At 37.2% G+C, this 20,813-nt stretch overlaps 1 protein-coding gene across 1 annotated transcript in view; it reads right to left on the bottom strand.

The window, feature by feature from the left end:
• The window catches only part of LOC107692325 (sarcoplasmic/endoplasmic reticulum calcium ATPase 2-like), a gene marked incomplete at its 3' end in the record, with an annotated part of 20,147 nt that extends 4,896 nt beyond the window's left edge, over window positions 1–15,251 (bottom strand). Inside the window, exons 1-5 of the mRNA XM_016491306.1 lie at window positions 14,623–15,251; window positions 14,177–14,194; window positions 14,003–14,085; window positions 11,321–11,425; window positions 7,107–7,245 (exon numbers count right to left, since the gene is read on the bottom strand). Of these exons, the coding sequence (XP_016346792.1) occupies window positions 7,107–7,245; window positions 11,321–11,425; window positions 14,003–14,085; window positions 14,177–14,194; window positions 14,623–14,740 (463 nt within the window). The remainder of the gene's footprint in view (window positions 1–7,106; window positions 7,246–11,320; window positions 11,426–14,002; window positions 14,086–14,176; window positions 14,195–14,622) is intronic.
• Between the last annotated feature and the right edge of the window lie 5,562 nt (window positions 15,252–20,813).

Genomic DNA, 20,813 nt, shown 5'->3' with positions numbered 1-20,813 from the left:
TGATTCAGTTGTTTAACTGGGGTTGGAGCTAAACTCTGCACGACAGTGGCCCTCCAGGAGCAGGACTGTACACCCCTTTGCTAAAGGGTGTATGTTTATCAGTAGGGAATTAGTGCTCTAGCTATAAGATTGGATCGAATTTTGACCCATTCATTTCAATTAAAAAAAAAAAAAAAAAAAAAAAAAAAAAAAATTGCAATTTGATATTTTCCCCCAAATCGCACAGCCCTAGTAGCTAGCATGTTTTTTTTAGCACATTTCTATGCAATTAAATAAAAAAGCACAACAAAATCAAAACAAAAAGCATAAAAAACCCAAAACTAAACCCAAACCAAAAAAAAAAAAGCAATAGTTCTCCAAGCGAACACAACTAAAAACAAAATTAACTTTACACGAGCATACAACCCTAGTTGACATTAGCTAATTTTTTTTTTTTGAGAAAACATAAGGGACATCTTGACCGCTAACAAACATGTTAGTAAGCAAACTTTAGGGAGGTCTAATCCCTTCTTCAAAGGGAGCATCAACAATTCCTCGCATTGTCCCTGATTGCCTTTGGCTGATTTGCGCAAAGAACACTCCCTCCCAAGCAGTCTCAATTTGCTGGAGCTCCCCGGGAGCTCTTCTCGAGGGAACTGACAGTGAAAGGCTGCAAGTGCAGCGATGACCCGAGCACGTAAACACACAGGGCCGGATATGCTCCCTGTCATACAGACAACTCGTCCTCCAAAAGCCTGTTCCCACTGCTGCCAATGGGACCGAACCGATGCCTGCGGAGGACAGCAAGAGAGGACAAAGAGCATAACACCTCCCCTTTAAACACGAGAAAAAAATTAGCGCGGCCATCTGGCTCACTGATTATTTATCTCGTCAAATCTGGCCAACTCTTAACTGCACATCCTGTCTCCGTCCTTCATTCACGCTCTCGCTTGCTCTCTACCGGGACAGGGTGGTCGTTTAGGCTACAGGCCTGCAGTTAGGTCATGTTGCAGAGTTTTATGCACAGTGAAACGCCCCACCTGAGCGATTGCAGAGCAACCTTGATTTAGTACTTCTAAGGATGATTCCCATGAGTCAGAGCCATAACCATAGCAAAGGAAACAATCTTGGTTCATTAGCAGAGGCACAGTAAATTTAGAAGCTGGAAGATTGCAAAAAAAGTGTCACTGGGAGGAAGACAACATTAATTTGTGGACAGGAAGTCATACAATGCATTTAAAACCACAAAAGCTAGTTTACATTGGCTGCTTGTCACCTGCTCTCAGACGTGACTGGCATTCACACTGCAGCGGTTAGCAAGTGTCAAAGGCAGTCGGCTAATATTTCTAACGCTTTCTATTACCCCTTTTTAAGGTCAATTGCTCAAGTGGCTTGCATCAGCACATTGTGCTGTACCATATTCATTTGGGTCAACAGAGACTGGTCTACACTTGTCCCCACCCCCCAGAATCCTCCTGCGATTAGTCTCCTTGGCTAATGTCTCACTACACTGATGTCCCTCAAGGTAAGGCCTCGATTAAGAGAAGAGTGACTGAATCAAAGAGAAAAGGTCATGTGACTGATTCAGTGGTTGAGATCATCAAATGTTAATGTGCAGTCATAGTAAAATATATTAGATTTCATACATTTTAGCTGACACAGAGCACTTTTAGTTTAATGTTTCAAATTTGTTTAATTTTCCGTTTCAAGACAAAAAAACAAATTTGAGATGTAACAAGTAGTGACAGATACTTTAAATTACCATACTGATTAAATTACGAGCTCAAAAAATGTTTTATAATAATTAAACATGCATGGGTGAATCATTCATAATAAGATCAATAAGATAATACATAGGGTAAATTTTATTTCATGCTGACTTTAAAGTAAAGACATGAAATCACTGGCAAGACTGAGGGAATAAGATCAGTCCAGATACAAACCCGTGTGACCCGTTTCAGCACCATGCCTCTAATGTGTCAATAGTTTACAAGTCTAGAATGGTTACACAAGGAGGCGTTTACACTGCAAAAATATCCTTATTTTCCCATTTAAATTCCCAAAATTCTTGAAATAAGATACATTTTCTTGAGGAGCATTACATAAGATAAGGATTGTTTCATAGATTGTAGCTTTCACACATGTATTCTGTCTTACTGCACTGGTAGATTTTGTCCACTTGTTTAAGATCAAAACAAGAAAATCTGCCAGTGCCATTAAATATACATGTATATTCAAGACAGGGCAGCCAGATCTGCGTAACAAACAAAACCAGCCCATTGCCCAATCAACAGTAGCCCAAAACTAGTCCAATGACCAATTAAAGTAGCCCAAAAGACACACAAAATATGCCACTGCTATACCTAAACTACATATTTTACAGTCACTGTTATGCATTACACACAATGTTAATTGAATAATCACCATAAAGTAGTAATCATTAACGGGTCTAGTTTCCAAAAAAAAAAAAATCACAAAAATCATTGGTCAAATATAAACTATGCAATGTCAAACCTTTAAGAATTAGGGGGGAAAAACTTGGCAACCCTGATTTAAAATACAATTTATTAAAACAAGTTTTAATATCTTATGAAACATTTCAAGTAATTTATATACATTCTTTAATTTTTATTAATTAATAAATATTTTCATTGGGAATCAAGTCAAAAATATCTAATTAAAACTCATTAAGAAGTGTTTTGCAGTGTAATGAAGAAAGCTAACAGGAATCCATTAGCATTCCTTTTCATAATTTGATTCCGTTTTCCTGAAACCACCAATTTCTGGAACTCACTATGAAGACATGTTATTCTCGAAACAGAACTACTAAAAAAAGGCATAATGGATGGCGACTTTAAGTTTCAAAATCCATTCAGTTCAGCATTAGCAGCAAAGCTCTGAAACAAAGAGCTTTCACTGCATTTTGAAAGAGGAGATACGCACAACTAAACTGTCAATTATCGCCGCTGGTCTGCAGATGACAGAATATGCCTCCCAACAGATCAGATGTTTGGAATTTGAGGCAGCATGATGGCATCATTTTACATGCTATCAGCCTGCAGATGTACAAAAGATGGTGATAATGACGTGGAGATGTAAGAGGCTGCCATCTCCAGCAAAGGCCTGCAAGGTCATTCTCCCATGAGAGTGAACTGAAACAAAAGCAGCTACATGGACTAGAGTTTATGACTCACCTTCTTAAGAGCCGAGTTAGGATATAAATGTACAAGCAATCTACTGCTACCTCTTCACCCATTTAGCAAGATGACGCAGATTTCAACAGGGTAACGGACCGATGGGGTGGGGCTTTAGTGCTGCTATGCTAGGAGTTAGATGTTCTCAGATTGCTGGAGGATTTAAGGTATAACTTAAGTCTCGAGCACAAACAATGTGAGAAGAGTTACATGTTGATGTTTAATACTTAAAAGTTAGGAGTACGTTCAAATGCATCATCTCAAGTATGAGTGACAGTATAAGTGACAACTCAGCATGTAGCAACTCAGTGTGTTTATATACAGTTACACTACTATTTAAGACTTTGTTCAGTATGACAAATTTGATCAAAAACAGCAATGATAAAAATTGTTTAAAGTTGTAACGTCATATTTTAATACATTTTAAAACAATTTATTACTTTGTTACATTTAATGAATCCTTGCTGAATAAAAGTAATAATTTCTTTAAAAAAATAAAAAATAAATGAAACAAATCAGCCTAAAGCACTTACATAACATCTTAAAAGGACAAATTTTGCCTTAGTTTGACTGAAATTGAAGTGCATGTAAACATTTTTATTTCCCTGCTTGACTGAAATTGAAGTGCATGTAAACATTTTTATTTCCCTGCTTCATGCGGTCGCGTCACGTTCCAAACCCTGCAGCTTTGATTAAAGATACGTCACGCAGACCTCACGAGGGAACAGGGGATCACCGCTTTTCAAACATCACTGCAACATCTGCTGAAGGACAGTTCGGCGACCTCTGAGCAGAAGCTGCAAAATGCATGTGGATGCTTAAGATTTATGCAAAATCAATCTATGAGCTCTGGTGTCGCTCGATGGCGAGGTTGCACAGCTGCTGCCTCTAGACGGACACTTAACATTCTACTCACGAGACTCCCTTTCCCCCTGCAGTCACCTCCCTCTTTGTTTCCTTCACTCCCTTCACCACCGTCTATCCGCTATACCGTTTGCCTCCCTGCACGAAGGGTTAACCCAAATCCATTTAACCAGCTTTATCCCTCCCAAATAGGAGTTTTAGAGAATCAGACCCCTCTATGACCTCCCTCTCTCCTTCACCAGGCGAAAAAGGAATGCAGTTCTCTGTCCATCTCTGACTGCAGCAGCGAACAAAACAGTGCTGTAGAGTGACGCAGGACAACAGTATCTAAACCCCCAGTAACACAGGAAAATACTTTTCCCCCCTTTTTAAAGTAAAGAAAAATTGGTTTGAAACATTTTTTTTGCAAATGGGGCTCCAGACTGCCACTAAACTGATTGCAAATGACTTTTTTTTTTTTTTTTGGTTGCAAATGCAACAAAAAAATTAGTAACTTAAAATCTAGTCACCATTGGCAACAGTCATGAAACCCACATGTGGCAGCACACAACGATTCCTCAAATATAATCATGTTAGCGTATCCTTCCTGCATGCAACTATGAACGCAGCACGAGCCATGGTGTCCGATTTATGAAAATATGACTCATGAACTGATTCTTTTTAATAAGCCTGTCAAAAACGTCTGAGAATTTAACCCTTACATTTGCTTGTGAGTTAGCGGTTTGAATCATTCAGAGCTTTTATTCCATTCGCAACTCAGTCATTTTTTAGTTGTCCAATTCAAAATCAACCAGGAACCGCTACTTTGATATACGTACTTGATTTTAAAAAAAAAAACTTTCTTTGGGTGACAAAAAGATGAAACGAAGTCATTTGGCTCCCAAAGTTTTTTTTTGTGGTCTGGACCTCTGTTCCAGCTTCTACAAAAGCATAAAAAATATCATCACTTAGATGTATCCTTAGCAACTCTGCCACCCACACAGAAGTATTGTGGAGTGTTTAATTTTGCATGACCCATCCGTTTAGGCACCCCTCACAGGTTATGTAACAGGTACACTCACCTGGTTGCATTACCGCAGGGTATTAGTCAGTGACACGAGAACATCGGGTCCTCCAATCCCCATCCTGCTGAGGACTAGGCTGTACCATGTAGCTCACCTCTCAGCATTGCCTGTTTCACCTCATCGTGACTAAGCAGCTATTTAACTCCACCTGAAGCTTTTGAACCCACACCTCATCAAGTTTATGCAAACAATGCAAAAATGAAAATCGGTAAAGGGCAATTAAGATGAAGTGTTTTGATTAATCATGGTGTACTGCTACTTGCACACTAGCTGAAAGAGTCTTGACAGCCACCAATGTGTAAAACACTGAGTAAAGCAATAAGGAAGCGCCTAGTGATCTGTTCCAGTGAGCAAAGAGACGTGGCGGTACGTGACGCAATATAGAGCAAGGGGCACTCCTGATAATCCCTATTCAGATGAATTCACGTGGGAACTCTAAAAGTTAACCAAATTACAAAGTACATCACTTTTACAGTCGTTCTCTTCCAGGAAAAGAGATCAAAAATATTGATGACTCATCTTGTATTATACAAACTAAACCCTCTAAAATGAGATTGTCCCCTCCCCCTAAATTATAAATCCCTCCTACATTTGACTACAGAAAGTGTCAAATAATCTCATACTAGATTTCTTTTTCTAAAAAAAAAAAAGAACACTGCTCTGGGTGTGTGTTCATGGTGTGTGTGTGTTCACTGCTGTGTGTGCACTTTGGATGGGATAAATGCAGAGCACTAATTCCGAGTATGGGTCACCATACTTGGCCACATGTCACTTCACTCACTCACTCACTTTAGATTTCTTTTTCCAAACAGATAATCATTGCAAATGTTTTTTGAGTGTTTTCAAATATATATATTTTTTTTTTTCAATTTAATAGTATAGACCAGTGGTTCTCAATTCCAGTCCGCGAGTACCACCATTCTGCACATTTTGTATTTGCCGTGCTCAGGGAGTAGGGAGCAATGAACACCGTGTAGGGACCATGGCAATCGGAACACTGTTCATGCATGGAGCTCGATTCTCACAAGCTGGTGATTTGAATCAGGTGTGTTAAATAAGAGAGATATCCAAAATATGCAGAGCGGTGGTGTGCGAGGACTGGAATTGAGAACCACTGGTATAGACATTTACTATGTTACAAAATATTTCAAATAAATCCCATAAATGCTGTTCTTTCAAACTTTCCATTCGAAGAATCCCGAAAAATGCATCACGATTTAACATTATTAAGAAGAAATGTTTCCTATGCAGCAAATCACATATTAGAATGATTTCTAAAGGATCATGTGACACTGAATACTGGAGTAATGATGCTGAAAATTCAGCTGTGTCATCACAGGAATAAATTGCATTTTAAAATTTAATAACAGAAAACATTAGGTTATATTTTTTTTAAATATTACAGTTTTTATTGTATTTTTGATCAAATAAATGCAGGCTTGGTGAGAATAAAAGACTTATTTCTAAGTCTAATATGTACCACCTCAACTTCCTGTTTTAATAAGAAATTCGTTGGTAATACAGAAAATTATGAAACTCATATACCTCATGAGTCACAAAGACAAAAAGCAAAGGAAACACACAAAAACACAACATGAGCTCTTCTTGCTTTCTCAAGCAATACGAAGTGACGATCCATTAATTTCTGAAAAATGAATTTGTGGCAATTAGATGAAAATGAACTTGACAAAGTAATTAGTTAATTCAGTGTGCTTTCTTAAAGTACCAGCAGAGCTCTAATGGGTACTCTCTAGGAAGTCTTTACTGCAAACCCCATGAAACACGACCTCTCCCGAGGCAACCATGTGATCACACACAAAGGTTTAGAGAGTGACTCTGTAAGCCTAAACCACTGGGAAACCAACCTGTTCACACAGCAGCCGTACCATATGGATGATGGCCCTGGCTGCTTTACACCTGTTGCTGATTAGTTCCCGCTGCTGCCAAGACTTCACTGTTCACCTGGCTGAATTTTACATTGAGAAAAGTCACTTAAAATTCTTACCGGCAACTTCCACAATGTCCCCGGGTACGATGTCCCTGGCTTTGATCCTCTGTACAGTCTTCCTGTCCTGGCGATAGACCTTGCCCATCTCAGGCTCGTACTCTTTTAGGGCCTCAATGGCATTTTCTGCATTTCTCTCCTGCAAGCAGAACATGAATGGAAATTAGACATCCTAGCAGGCATAAGAAAGCATAAGAATTGTTCATAACAGGGGTTTTCAAACTATGGCCCAGGGGCTGGGGGTCGACAGAAACGTTCAGAGAAAAATATCTAAATAATAAAAATGTAATATATATTTATACATTTATTCAGCATAGACACATTAAATGAATCAAAAGTGACAGACATAAAAGTTACAAAAGACTTCCATTTCAAATGATGTTCTTTTGAATCAAAGAATCCTGAAAAGAAATGTATCACAGTTCCCACAAAAAATAAGCAGCTCAACTGTTTTCAACATGGATAAGAAATGTTTCTTGAGCATCAAATTAGCATATTTGAATGATTTCTGATGGATCATGTGACACTGATGAATGAATGAAATGAAAGAAAAATACAATTTTAATGAAAAGGTTTTCTCACACTGATGGTGTTCCTCACAATCATCGTATTTGAAGGTCTTTGAAACCCTCTGGTCAATAGCAATTAAAAAAAAAAAGATTTCTGGACATAAATAGGCTATACAAAATCTACACACTATCTTCCACAAGACTACATTATTATTAATGACAGCTAAAACAAAATTTGCCAAACTATTTCATATAGTAGAATATGTAGAACAGCAGTTCAAAATACAAATTTGCAAAGCTCAATTCAGTGGCATCCGAAATGGTAAAACAATCCAGGGCTCACCACACTAAGAATTTGAGTCTTGGATGACTGAGGCACCAGCACATACGACTGAAGGAAAACTTACATTGACGCTGACCTCTAGTGCTTATTCTTAAAGTAAAACGTTGCATTTAAAGCAACCTTTCATGCTTTCAACACGATTAATCCCCAAGGACACAATTATTAATAGTGGTAGCCTGGTTGGCAGAGCATTTGGCAACGGACTTCCTGTGGTTTCTCTTGCATGATGGGAACACAAATTCTTATGTCAAACAAACAAAACTGGCATGCGTAAGGGCGAAAAACCAGTTTCAAAGTCCAGACCCGGACAAATAAAGGGGGATGGTTTGTGGTCACTGGTCACCAAGACATTTAAGGGAATAAGCTATAAATACACATGCCACAGAGGGCATCTCAGCATCGCTTCTCAATAGAAGACTAATAAACAAGTTTTTTTTTTTACAAAAAATACTGTCATTATTAACTGCTGAGTTTCTAGTGAGGCACCCTGCAGTAAGGTACATCACACTTAAAATCATTCTAACCACAGTGATGTGCATCAGTGATAATATTCAGATAGCTAATAAGTTGACAGAAATGACTCCTGTGCATCATGTTAATGATGAGAAATAAAGCAGAGAGGGCGGAAAGGCAGATAAGAGTCACACGATCTGGCTCCTGAGGCCTCGCCATTCTCATTTCACAGTTAATCTGAGCAGAACTGAAAGGAGGAAGGCCAATCTAACTCTGTAAGAACACTTTTATTCATACATCAGTGAAGCAGCAGAGCACACTGCCTCAAAAACACTCCTTTCAAGCATGGAGTCTTTCCAACAGAATGTGCTCTGCCAAATCTTTAGATTTAGATTAAAATAAATCGCCAAAAGACATTAAATTCAGTGAAATAATTCATGAAACAAATTTCATTCATATATTAAGTACTCTAAGTCAATGTGGCAAGGACTAAAGAATTTCTTTTTTTATGGTGCCAAAATTAAATAGGCACAATGTACTGTATCATTCAAAAGTGAGGGGTTAAGCTTTTTTTTAAATATGTCTGAAAGAAGTCACTTATGTTCACCAAGGCTGCATTTATTTGATCAAAAATACAGTAAAACTGCAATATTGAAATATTACAATTCAAAATAACTTCCCTATTTTAATATTTTAAAACGTAATTTATTCCGGTGATGGCAAAGTTGAATTTTCAGCAGCCATTATTACTACAGTCTTCAGTGTCACATGATCCTTCAGATACTTCTTATCAGTGTTTAAAACAGTGGTGCTGCTTAATATTTTTCTGTTAATTGATCTTTTTACACAATTATTTGATGAATAGAAGGTTCAAAACAACAGCAATAAAACTGAAATCTTTTTTAACATTATAAAAGTCTTTCCTGGCACTTCGGAACCATTTAATGGATCCTTGCTGAGTAAAAGTATTAATTTCTTTAAAAAATGAATGTATTAATTAAATTAAACAACTTCCTAACCCCAAACATTTGAATGGTAGTGTATACTCAACATGTAATAGCACCTTTGTACTAACATACTTCAGTATATCCTGGTTGCCGTGAATCAGACTCGGTTCTTTGCTGCAGATGTTTAATGGGCCTGTAAATCTACCAGAGCAGGTGCATGAACTGAAGTTTGCCCTGGGCTAGCAACTGCTGCTCTCCTTTCTGATTGAAAAAGTGGCCATATAGACCAGAGGATAATACGTCCTCTTGCCTCTAACATCACACCTGCCATTAGAGCAATCCACCAAAGAACTATAAGGTAACACATGTGAGGAAAAACTGTATGAAGAAGACCTCAGGAAACAGCTACCACACATGGACTATAAGGCTCTAAAACCTCTTTTTTTTGGACTCTTTAAAAACATCTTTCCATTTACATACACAAATATTATCTGAAAACTCCAGCCCAAGGCATTCAGCACTGTGTTGCTTCTGTGCCCTTTGAGGAGATCATTTGAAAAAGTAGAAAACTACTAGGAGGGGCCAAGGCTGAGGATTCTCGGAGCAGTCTGGGTAATGAATGGTGACTAAAATAAAATGATAGAGAGAAATCTGGGACATGCGCTGAGAGGTGCTGGAGAAAATAGGGTCTTGGCTCTACGCTGGATTCCACTGGGACAGCAGGACTATCTTTAGAAAAGGGCAGGGAAAAAATGGCCACATTTTCATTTTCATAAAAGGCTTAACTACACTGTTCAAGAAAATCTACATTCACAATATTAAAGCATCTAAAACAAACTTGAAAGCCCGGAAACAAGTGAGTTCTACCTGCGGAAAACGGCTGTCAGAAACAGCTGGAATTGGAGGACAGAAAAGTTTTAACCCCATTATATAGGCCTAGACTATAATAACAAATACTAACCAATTATACTTTCACCAAGGCTAGATTTATTTTATCAAAAATACAGTACAAAAATAGTAATATCGTGAAAAAATATTACAATTTAAAACACCAGTTTTCCATTTTAATGTATTTTAAAATTAAATTCATTTTTATGATGACAAAGCTGAATATATGGTGCTCAAGAATAGGGATGGGTACCGAAACCCGGTATTTAATCGGTCCCGGGGCTAAATTATGAAAGACCGGAGTATCGATAAGCTCTGACGTTAACAGTTCTGCTATCGGTACTGGAGAAATTAAGAAAACACACATACATTTATTATTGCTATATATACACATTATCTTGCAAATTCTATCTCACCAGAGTCGTAGTTTTTCAAACATTTGTCTATGATGCATTTTTGCTATTCGCAATTCAGAAGCAAGATCGCGCTCACGCGGAGGAGCTTCAGCCCGCGCAACATGTCGGTGATTGTTGTAAGATGCCGTCTTTACTGTTGCTAAATTGCGGGACATGTTTGATAATAAAATGTTGAAAGCACAATCCGCACAAGAGACGCTGTTCCTCAGGCTGAAAGGTGTGCGCGCGGCGCGCTCCAAAACGGACAAACAAATTACACAAATCATTTGTAACATTATAAATGCCTTTACTGTCACTTTTGATCATTTTAACACCTCTAACAAAAAAGAAAACTTACTGACCAAAATTTAATGGTAGTCTATGATCATTTCTCACACAACAAAGTACTCAAAGATTGTTCATAAACATCTGGCAGAGCATGTCAATATGGATTTAGTGATTATATGGGACATTACTTGTCCAATCTGTCCTTAGCAAACTCGAAAAATTTTAAGTGAAACTAAGCACAAAATTTAAATATCAAATATCAACACATGAAACACTCCTTTGACCTGTGCAAACAAGTAAGCTTTGCGGAATATTTGGATTTCCAGTGTTCATGCTGTACAGAAAAAGTATAAAATAAGGCAAAGTTCAAGAAAAAGTGGTCAAAACTTACCTGCCAGACACCTACAATGGCATTGGCTATTAAAATGAGCAATATTACAAAAGGCTCCACAAATGCTGTAATGGTCTCCTCTCCCTCTTCAAACCAGGCCAGTACCTATAAATGAACAAAACAAAAATAAGTACTTTTTAAATCAGGATTTCATTTACATTTTTACTTCATTCATTCCTGTGAGGAAGCTGGCCAAATACCCACACATTACCAAATGAATGAAAACACCAAGGAGTCTTCCAAGGAATACACCATATAAACCTTTTAGTGCGGCATGGGTTTTTTTTTTTTGGTACCTCAAGCATGTCTCTCTATATCGTGAGACTTGGCGGGACTTGTGGCTTTATGCCTGGTGTCAAAAAACAGACTGATGTCAGCAACTTCACAAGCATGACTATATTTAATGCATGCCACTTCTAGGCAGCATAACCGAGACAAAGCACTTAACAAGCCAGCCATGTGAATTTACAGGCATGCCGACACTGTCCAGACAAGGCCCAGTGAACACTGAAGCACTTTATGTAATCCAATTAAGACAGACCAGCTTTCATCAATCTAGACTCTATGGGCTTAAGCATACCTGGACCACACAAGAGGTTTCACTGATCAGTTTGAGAATGTAACAAAAAAAGTCATACTTGAGTATGAGCAATAATAATAGTGATGCTTGTCTTAGCAAACAACACTACTATGCCAACAGAAGCAATGTGCAGTCAAAACCAAAGCAAGTATTTTAACACCAACCCACATATTCTAGTGAGGCAAAAAGCTTTGTATTCCCAATGCAATCTCTGAAATATTAATGCATCCTGAAAAATCAGCTTTGCATCACAGGAACAAATGGCAATTTTACATTTTAAAATATATTCAATTAGAAAACAGTTACTTTAAACTGTAATAATATTACAGCTTTTGCCATATTTTTCAGCAAATAAATGCAGCCTTGGTGAGTGCAAAACTTTGTATTTTGAGTTGTGGCCATATGTTTTGTCTTTGTAGAACAACTAAGTCATACAACAGATGTGATACTTTTAATACCAACATTACCAACTCATAGCAAAATACGTAAATTATGTTTTTTCTGGTAATTTTTTTTTTTTTATAAAATATAATTATGACTTTTGAACGCAAAGCTCAATGGCTTTTCAAAAATTCAGTCCAGTACTTGAGATGTCACTCAAAATCATTTAACTGACTTCAATTATATAAGGTTCTTGTGAAAACGGCTGTGGTTGTAAATTCCAGTTGCTGTGCTTAGTCCTGACTCCTGATGAAATGTGGTGTGCTGATTGAATAACACCCTTAACTTGTGGGAATAACAAAGGTGAGTGTAACAGCAAGTTAATGCATCTCTATGAGAGGTTAGTGGGTATAACACGTTTGGACCGGTTTAGACCCGTGTATAGCCAGGTGTAAATGGGGCCTAAGAGAGATCTCAAACAATACACAGGACCGATTCTGGGAGAACAACTTTCCCGTTGCCAGTAATACTTGTGCAGTGTCACAACACTGGATGCCAGATGCGAAGATGAGAAACAAGCAACCAGTAACAAAAGCAAATGGATTTTAGAAATGTCATTCACCCCCCTCCCCCACTCTCTTTTAATATATTTGTCATATAAACAAGCATGCTATAATAACAATAATCTTTAATGTTGATGCAACAAACACTGATTTTTCTGCACACCCATGGGTCCAAACACAGGAAGTGGATGACAGTCAGTTTAACACAGTAACCTAACCTCCGGGCCAGAGTATTTTACACCATGTTCTGAGTGAGCACTCTAAGCCCTCTTGGACTTGCACCATGCTTCCCATTCCAGCGGTGAAACATTATCCAGAACAGACGAGTGTTAAAGACTCCAGACAACATACATAAACCACTGAGTGAACCACCGCACATCATCACCTTGTAGCCTAACGACAGCATTTTGTAACATGATCAAAATATCCCGCAGAGCATTTATGAAACACTCAAGATACCTTTCAGCATGGTACGTATTCTCATCTCAAGCAGAGATTAACATTTACCACAAAAATTCTTAATGAACCAAATAGAAATAATAAAATCTGAACAAAACTGCCACTCTGCAGTACAAAACCATAATGTAATGTCTGTGTGTCTGTGTGTATTACAAAACAGACACAATCGGCTGATAATGCTTGTTGATTTGCACATCACCATTATTTATATGCTATATTACACAAAGTTCACCCTTCATATTTGATTGACCAAGGACCACTCGAAGACCGAGTGGAAAACCCAGAGTGGAATTGGAGCAGAGTAATTACAGAACACTATTAGCGGGAAGGGGAATTCTCTGTTGCTCCACTCCACTAACATGCTCTTCCAGATCGTTTTTTAGTTTTCGTGTTGCTTGGTGACAGACAAAGTTTGTTGCTTTGGCTTATTTTCTTCCATTGGCGGAGAACAAACATATAAACTAACAAGCTATTTTTCCCCCCAGAAAAATTTTACTTAATATTAATAACAAGTTCAGCTTAATTGCTCTTCTGGTTAGATGCTTACTGTAACATACTTGTACTCTGCACAATGGCAAAGTTGAATCCAATCTAATCTACCCTTATTTAACCTAATCCAGATATAACTCAGAAAATTATGATATGGAACGCTAAATAGGCCCTGTTTTATTCAAATTAATACTGTATTGAGGTACTTACAAAAGATATGCAAGCTGCCAAGAGAAGAATCCTCACTAAAAGATCCTCAAATTGCTCCACCACCAACTCCCACAGTGATTTTCCTGAAGACAAAGGCATGTGAATACATGATAATAAAGACCATGGTGTGAAATGCATAAAATAAGGCGTTAAAAAAACATGACAAAAGATTACCCTCTTCCGCAGGCAATTCTGTGGGACACCCAAAGATTCACAGCATAGGGGGATAAAAAAAAAAAAAAAAACATTAGATCCTGAAAGTTCAGGTACAGTAAAATCCTCTGCATCATTTAGGCTTAACAGCAAAGGACAATTGAGATAAAGACAAAAAAAAAGTAACAAAACAGGTTGTTTATATCTACAACACTAATTTCTGGCCAAATCTGTAAGAATACTCGCTGGTGACGAGCAGCAGTTACGTCACGCGCCTTCATTTCGGACACATGCCGGCTGATGAAACGAATATCGCCGCATGTGCGCCTGCTCTTTCACGGGCCTAACAATGCTCTTACACTACATGAACATTGCGAAATCATCTAAACCTATCTGCTTTCTATTGCTCTGCCAATCCCAGTTTCCTCTGTTAGCATTAGCCGGGCCACGCTCGCTCGCTTACTCACCGTTCGGTCCCCATTTCTCCCGCTGACGCTTCACTTGCTCCAGGCCGAGCCCAGTGCTCTCGTTCACGGCGAAATGGATGTAAACTTCCTCCACGGTTTTCGTATGTGCGTTCTCCATCGTGGACGGACGAACGGACACGCTGATTATTAACGGACTCGCAACCCCCCACAAACAGGCTTCTTCAAAGCCTTCAGTCCTGACTCCCAAGACCTTCGGACCCTAAACTTGATCCAAAAACAACCGTAGTGACTTTAAATAAACAGTATACGATAAAAGCCAACGATAACTGTTTAGTTCGGGCGTTTAATGAGATGAAAAGTTAAAAACCCGGACTAATTCAACCAAAAATTACACAACGCGCATCGCAAACTCGCTGGTTGTTCTTGATCTTGACGTTTTTTCGATGCCTGCTGGGAGTCCTAGTGTCCTTATCATGTGCTAGATAACCAAACGAAGCCCTTAAATAGTCTTTCGGATCTATCCTCGGCTCATTCCCGTAAACTGCAGCACAGTGCCGGTGTTCGCAGCTCTAGCACCATCAGCACCAATCGCGTGTCTCCGCTGTGCCGCTCTCCTGATCCGCATGCACTGCTCTCGCTCTCCGCATGTGGAATGCGTTCATTGGCTGCGCGGACTCCGGAAATCCCGTTCCTTCCTTTGACTTTTCTTCGTCACGACAGTGTGGATCAGCTGACTCTCTTGGCCGACGTCACTCCAGATGAAGAAGGGTGTAGTGTAGCAAACAAATGTCCCTGATATGCATAATGTTATGATGTTAGAGGTGGGGGTTTTGATTAATGCAAGAGACTCGAATCCTTTGAACATGTTCACCAAAAAGATTCCTTCACCGACACATTCACATAGTTACGCCGGTAGGTGGCGACATTGAATGCTGAATTACTGAATCAGGCACATAACCATTTGCTAAAATTTGCAAGTCTACAAATCTGTTATTAATTCTGTTCTGTTATTTTATTATCATTGAGATACTATTATAGTTTTTATTAATATTTTGAAATAGTTTTCAGTTTTATATCTTCTATTTAAATTTTAGTTTGTCATTTTTTTAGTTATTGTTTTGTAATGTTAATATTTTTATTTTAGTTTTTTTATTACATCAAGTAAAACTGTGTGTGTGTGCAGTTTACAACATTTCTCATATATATGCAATACAAAAAAAAAAAAAAACATTGCAGGTTTGTCTTGTGTTCTGGTTCAAATGTTGGTGTTTAAACTTTAAAAAACTGACAAGATTTTTTTCCTCAGGATGGCTAAACCCATTCCTGATTTAAAAATATATATAATTTATCTTAGATAAGTCTGACTGGTTAAACAGATAGTCATGCAGCCAAACAATTAAATGTTTCTTTATTTCTTCTTAGATTGGTGTAAGATACAATGTTGAAAGCAAGCTTCATTTTCTTCACACACGGCTTTGAGGTGCACACTGTTTTTCACTATTACCCAGGCATCATTGGGAGAAAAAGCTTATACTTGAACATACAAGATAAGGCCACTCACTGCACAGTCTCACTGATGAAAAGGAGGAATCAAACAACATCATAAGATTTACTTGAACGCAGGGTCTACAGCCATTTTGCAACACTACAGGCTCAGATAAAAAGATATGAAACAGCTAAATTAGTTTTGCCAAAGCTGGGTTGTCATGGAGATATGCCATGGTGCTTTCCATGTCACTTGTTTATAAGTTGATCTAATAGTCAGATGTGATTCTTTCCACTATTATTTGGAAGATAAATTTTGATTATTGATTCAGGTTCTGAACGTTGTTTAGAACACTTATGGATAAAAACACACACACACACACACACACAAAACATTACTGTACACTGACGTCCCTAGTTTCATAAAAGATGATTTGGCTTATGGAAACAGAAATGTCCAAAAAAGGCAATCAGCATAATCTTACAGCTCAGATTCACAGCCCATCTGTCGAGATCTCTGTCCATTGCAGTAGAAGGTGATTTTCCCTGACTGACACTATCTTGCATATCATGACACTTTAATCTCAATTTAGCCTGTTCTCTACTGGTTTATTCTAGATGAAAATAGCTGAGGGCTGAGGTGATGGTCCAAATATGTTCTCAGATTAGGTCTACAGGTGCATCTCAATGAATTAGAATGTCGTGGAAAAGTTAATTTATTTCAGTAATTCAACTCAAATTGTGAAACTCGTGTATTAAATAAATTCAATGCACACAGACTGAAGCTGAAATAAATGAACTTTTCCACGACATTCTAATTTATTGAGATGCACCTGTATGTAGAGTTTCAAACTATATACCATATAATTTATACTATACCATGACCATATAAAATGTATTATAATATAATATTATAAAATATATTATATTATCTGCTTCCCATAGTCAGTGAATTTTTGTAAATATCTGATCATTTTAAAATTGTAATTTCCGGGCCTGAAATGCCATAAAAATGAATGTAGTTGTTAGGGGTTTTTTTATGCTCATAATTTTAAGGCATAGAATGTTTTGAATCTAAAATGGTTGAAAATTGTTTATGCAGAAAACATGAATGACCAGAAAAATCATAGAACTTCAAAAGGTTATGGATACCTGGATGCTCATTTAAGTAACAGTTAAAATATCTGCAAACCTTAAAAGTATATAGTTTACCAAAAAAATGAACATTTTCTGAACATTTACTCACCTGTATGCCATCCAAGATGTGGATGAGTTTGCATCTTCGTCAGAACAGATTCAGAGAAATTTAGTTTTACATCACTTGTTCACCAGTGGATCCTCTGCAGTGAATGGGTGCCGTCATAATGAGAGTTCTAACAGCTGATAAAAACATTCACAATAATCCATGAGTAATCCACACAACTTCAGTCTATCAGTTAATGTCTTGTGAAGTGAAAAGCTGCGTGTCTATCCATATTATAGATATTATAGGATAGATATTTTTCACTGAAGGAAGGGTTTTGAATTATGGATTTGTATTTTAGCCAGAAGCTACGATTTGAAAAGATTAAACCATCTGGACTTGTTTCTTACACAACTGTTCACACACAAATGCTGATTGTTGATCTGGAGTCGTGTGGATAATTGTGACGTAATGACGGCACCCATTCACTCCATTGGTGAGCAAGTGATGTAATGCTACATTTCTTTGAATCTATTCCAATAAAGAAACAAACTCAGTAAATCAGTAGATTTCAGTCAATTTGATTTTTTTTCGGTGAACTATTGCTTCAAAAAGAAAGTATGCATATCAAACTATGAAATACATTAGGCATAAAACTGCTACAATAACATCCCCAGTAAGCTTAAAGCAAAAGATGTTCCCTTTTGTATTGCAATTCCGTTTGCTAAAAAGGTCAGCCGAGCTAGTAATAGCCCAGTTATCACACACCTCATGACTGACACATTAATTGCAGCAGGCTTGAGAGAGAAAGAACAGCTCGGTCAGCATCTCAATGAAGTGTCAAGCTGTTTGGCCCATCCTGTTTGCAAGATTTAAATGCATTTTGTGGATTTATGTCTGTAATGGCTTCCAATTAGCTACAAGTTTCTTAAAATAATACAGTAGGTTTAAATGTCCTAGAATTCAGAATTGTTAACCATTAACTAACATTTTTCTATTTGTGTAGTAGTCGTGGTGGTTTAAACAGATTATTCTGCTTCTTCTGTTGGATGCAAAAGATGAGTTGGATTGGTTGAATTAGTAATAAGGCATCCAACAGTTCATGAGAAGAGTCAAATGTTTCCATAAGATTGCACTGTATTCAGTGTACCACCGCTTCTCTGTGTAATACAGTGGGTTGACAGTTGCATGCTAAACATGTCAACAAAAGATAAGGCACAAGACAAATCTCTGGTAACCATGAGACAGACAGATCTGAGAGGTAAATTGTTCCTCAACGTGTGTGCCATCAGAGGAAACATGCCAGGAAGAGTACACAAAGTCCTCCTTTTGTCACCTGAGCATGGCTGTTTATTCAGAAACCCATCCCCTTGTTTGAGTTTCACGGATGTGGAATGTAGTTGCTAACATCTCTTTCCCATATTCAGTCTATGTTTGGTATCAGTTTCTGGGCTGGGAGCCAAATGTTTGCCTTTTATGGTTCTGTAAAAAAGCAAATGTAAGATTCTGGCATGTCAGGAGGATTGTAAAGCTCTCATGATAAAGGATGGGCCAGGCTTGGTGAATCCACTCAGATTCGCTGATTAAGGCTGTTCTGAAGACACAGTTAAACTCAGTTTTGACATATAAAGATATTTATCAAATTAACAAGCATGTATTATATTTTTATCATTTATTAGTAACTAAAATTAAACTAAACCACAAAATGTCTTCTACTAAGTGTCTTTTACCTAGGGATGTTTTGGGACATAATTCAAGTGAGCAGTTACTGCCATCTAGTGTATTGTATTTGTCATTGCAGGAAACATGTAAAATTATTAGCCTAAGCTATACACTCTAATAAAAGTCCGTAAAATATGTCCTAATGTACTGTGTTAATATGAATTAATTGTCCGTATTGATTTTTCACAGGTGTCTACTTGCATTTTGTTGTGTTTAAGGGTTAAAGGAAACGTAGATAATGTCCTGGTAGAAAGGACAGTAATGTTGTAGCTACTGTAATATGCAGTACAACTTCTCCCTTTTTTTTAAAGGATTTGTACTGTACAACTCTCAACACTGTTTTAAAAATCCATTTAAGGTGGTGTAATGCATTTATTAACTTAGAAACTTAGACATTACTTGTCTTCACTCTTTAAATTTACTTTGAAATACACTTTTTAAAAATGGAGAAGGCACAGACAATGTATACCAGTGTTATTTTAGTATTATTTATATACTATAATATAGTATAATATAATATCACAATTCTTAATTAGCTTTTATTTAGGCTATTTATGTATTTTTTTCGGTTTTTATTATTAAACTAAAATTTTCATTTTAATTTGAGTAATTTGTTGTGCTACGTTTTTTATTAGTAGTTTTATATTTCGTTTTTTAGCTTTCCTGTTATTTCAGTTTTAATTTTAGTGATTTTAGTAGCCTACTTCGACTTGTTGCCAAGGCAACATTGCTCATTCTAATCATTTTAATACGTTTTTAAGTTGTACACTTTCATCTAATACTTATACTTCAGCTTTATTTCAATTACCGAAAGTGATTTTTAAAGGTTTTAGTTTTAGTTAATAAGAACACCGCTACACATTTGTAATTGTGTGCATATTCGACATCTATTCACAATGTAGAAAAAACTCATTTATAAATTATATTGTTAAAAATAAAAAAATGATATTTGCGATTTAAGGTTTATTTCTGTTCATGAGAAAATATATCACCTATATTTTCAGCAGAATGATCAACAAGGTTGTTTGGTCATTTAGGAATAAAAGGGCTTAGCTGTGAGGTAGTGGAAGAAATGATAGTGGCAGGAAGCACAAGCTCGCAGACATGGGTTGGTGGCTCTTTATGATATTAGCTATATTGCAATGGAACTCCAGGAGCCTTATAGCAAATGGACAGGAATTCAAGAGTTTTGTCTCAGATTTAGCAGATAGACCTCATGTAGTATGTGTGCAAGAAACATGGTTAAAACCACAGTTGGACTTTGTATTGTATGGATATACTTCAATTAGGAGAGATAGAGAAACAGGATAAGTGGAGGTGTAGCAACTTTTGTTAAAAGTGGGGTAAGATATAAACTTATTAGTAAAGGGAAAGAACATGAATCTGTTGTAATTGAAGTATGGTCAGGGGAAAACAGTATAAAAATAGCCAATTTTTACAACCCTTGCAATAGATTAAGTACTGATATGTTGGAATTAGTTTGCGGATCAATGCAGGGCAAAATAGTGGTATGTGGGGATTTTAATGCACACAGTACATTATGGGGAAGTAAAAACACAGATATAAATGGATTAGCAATAGAGAAATTTATAGATGATAAGGAGTTGGTGTGTATTAATGATGGAAAGGGCACACGGTATAATAGTTCAAGTAATACAGAAAGTGCTATTGATCTAACACTAGTGTCAATTGAAATTGCAGGAATTAGTGCATGGGAAGTAATTGGTAGGTCGACAGTGGGTAGTGATCACTATCCAATAATAACTAGGATTGGCATAGAGGTACACCAGGATGGGGAAGTGAAAATACCAAGGTGGAAATTAGATAAAGCTGACTGGCA

Source organism: Sinocyclocheilus anshuiensis, unplaced genomic scaffold, assembly GCF_001515605.1.
Source record: "Sinocyclocheilus anshuiensis isolate Anshui unplaced genomic scaffold, SAMN03320099.WGS_v1.1 scaffold478, whole genome shotgun sequence".
NCBI classification, from domain to species: Eukaryota; Metazoa; Chordata; class Actinopteri; order Cypriniformes; family Cyprinidae; genus Sinocyclocheilus; species Sinocyclocheilus anshuiensis.
This window is presented reverse-complemented; position numbering and strand designations above follow the sequence as displayed.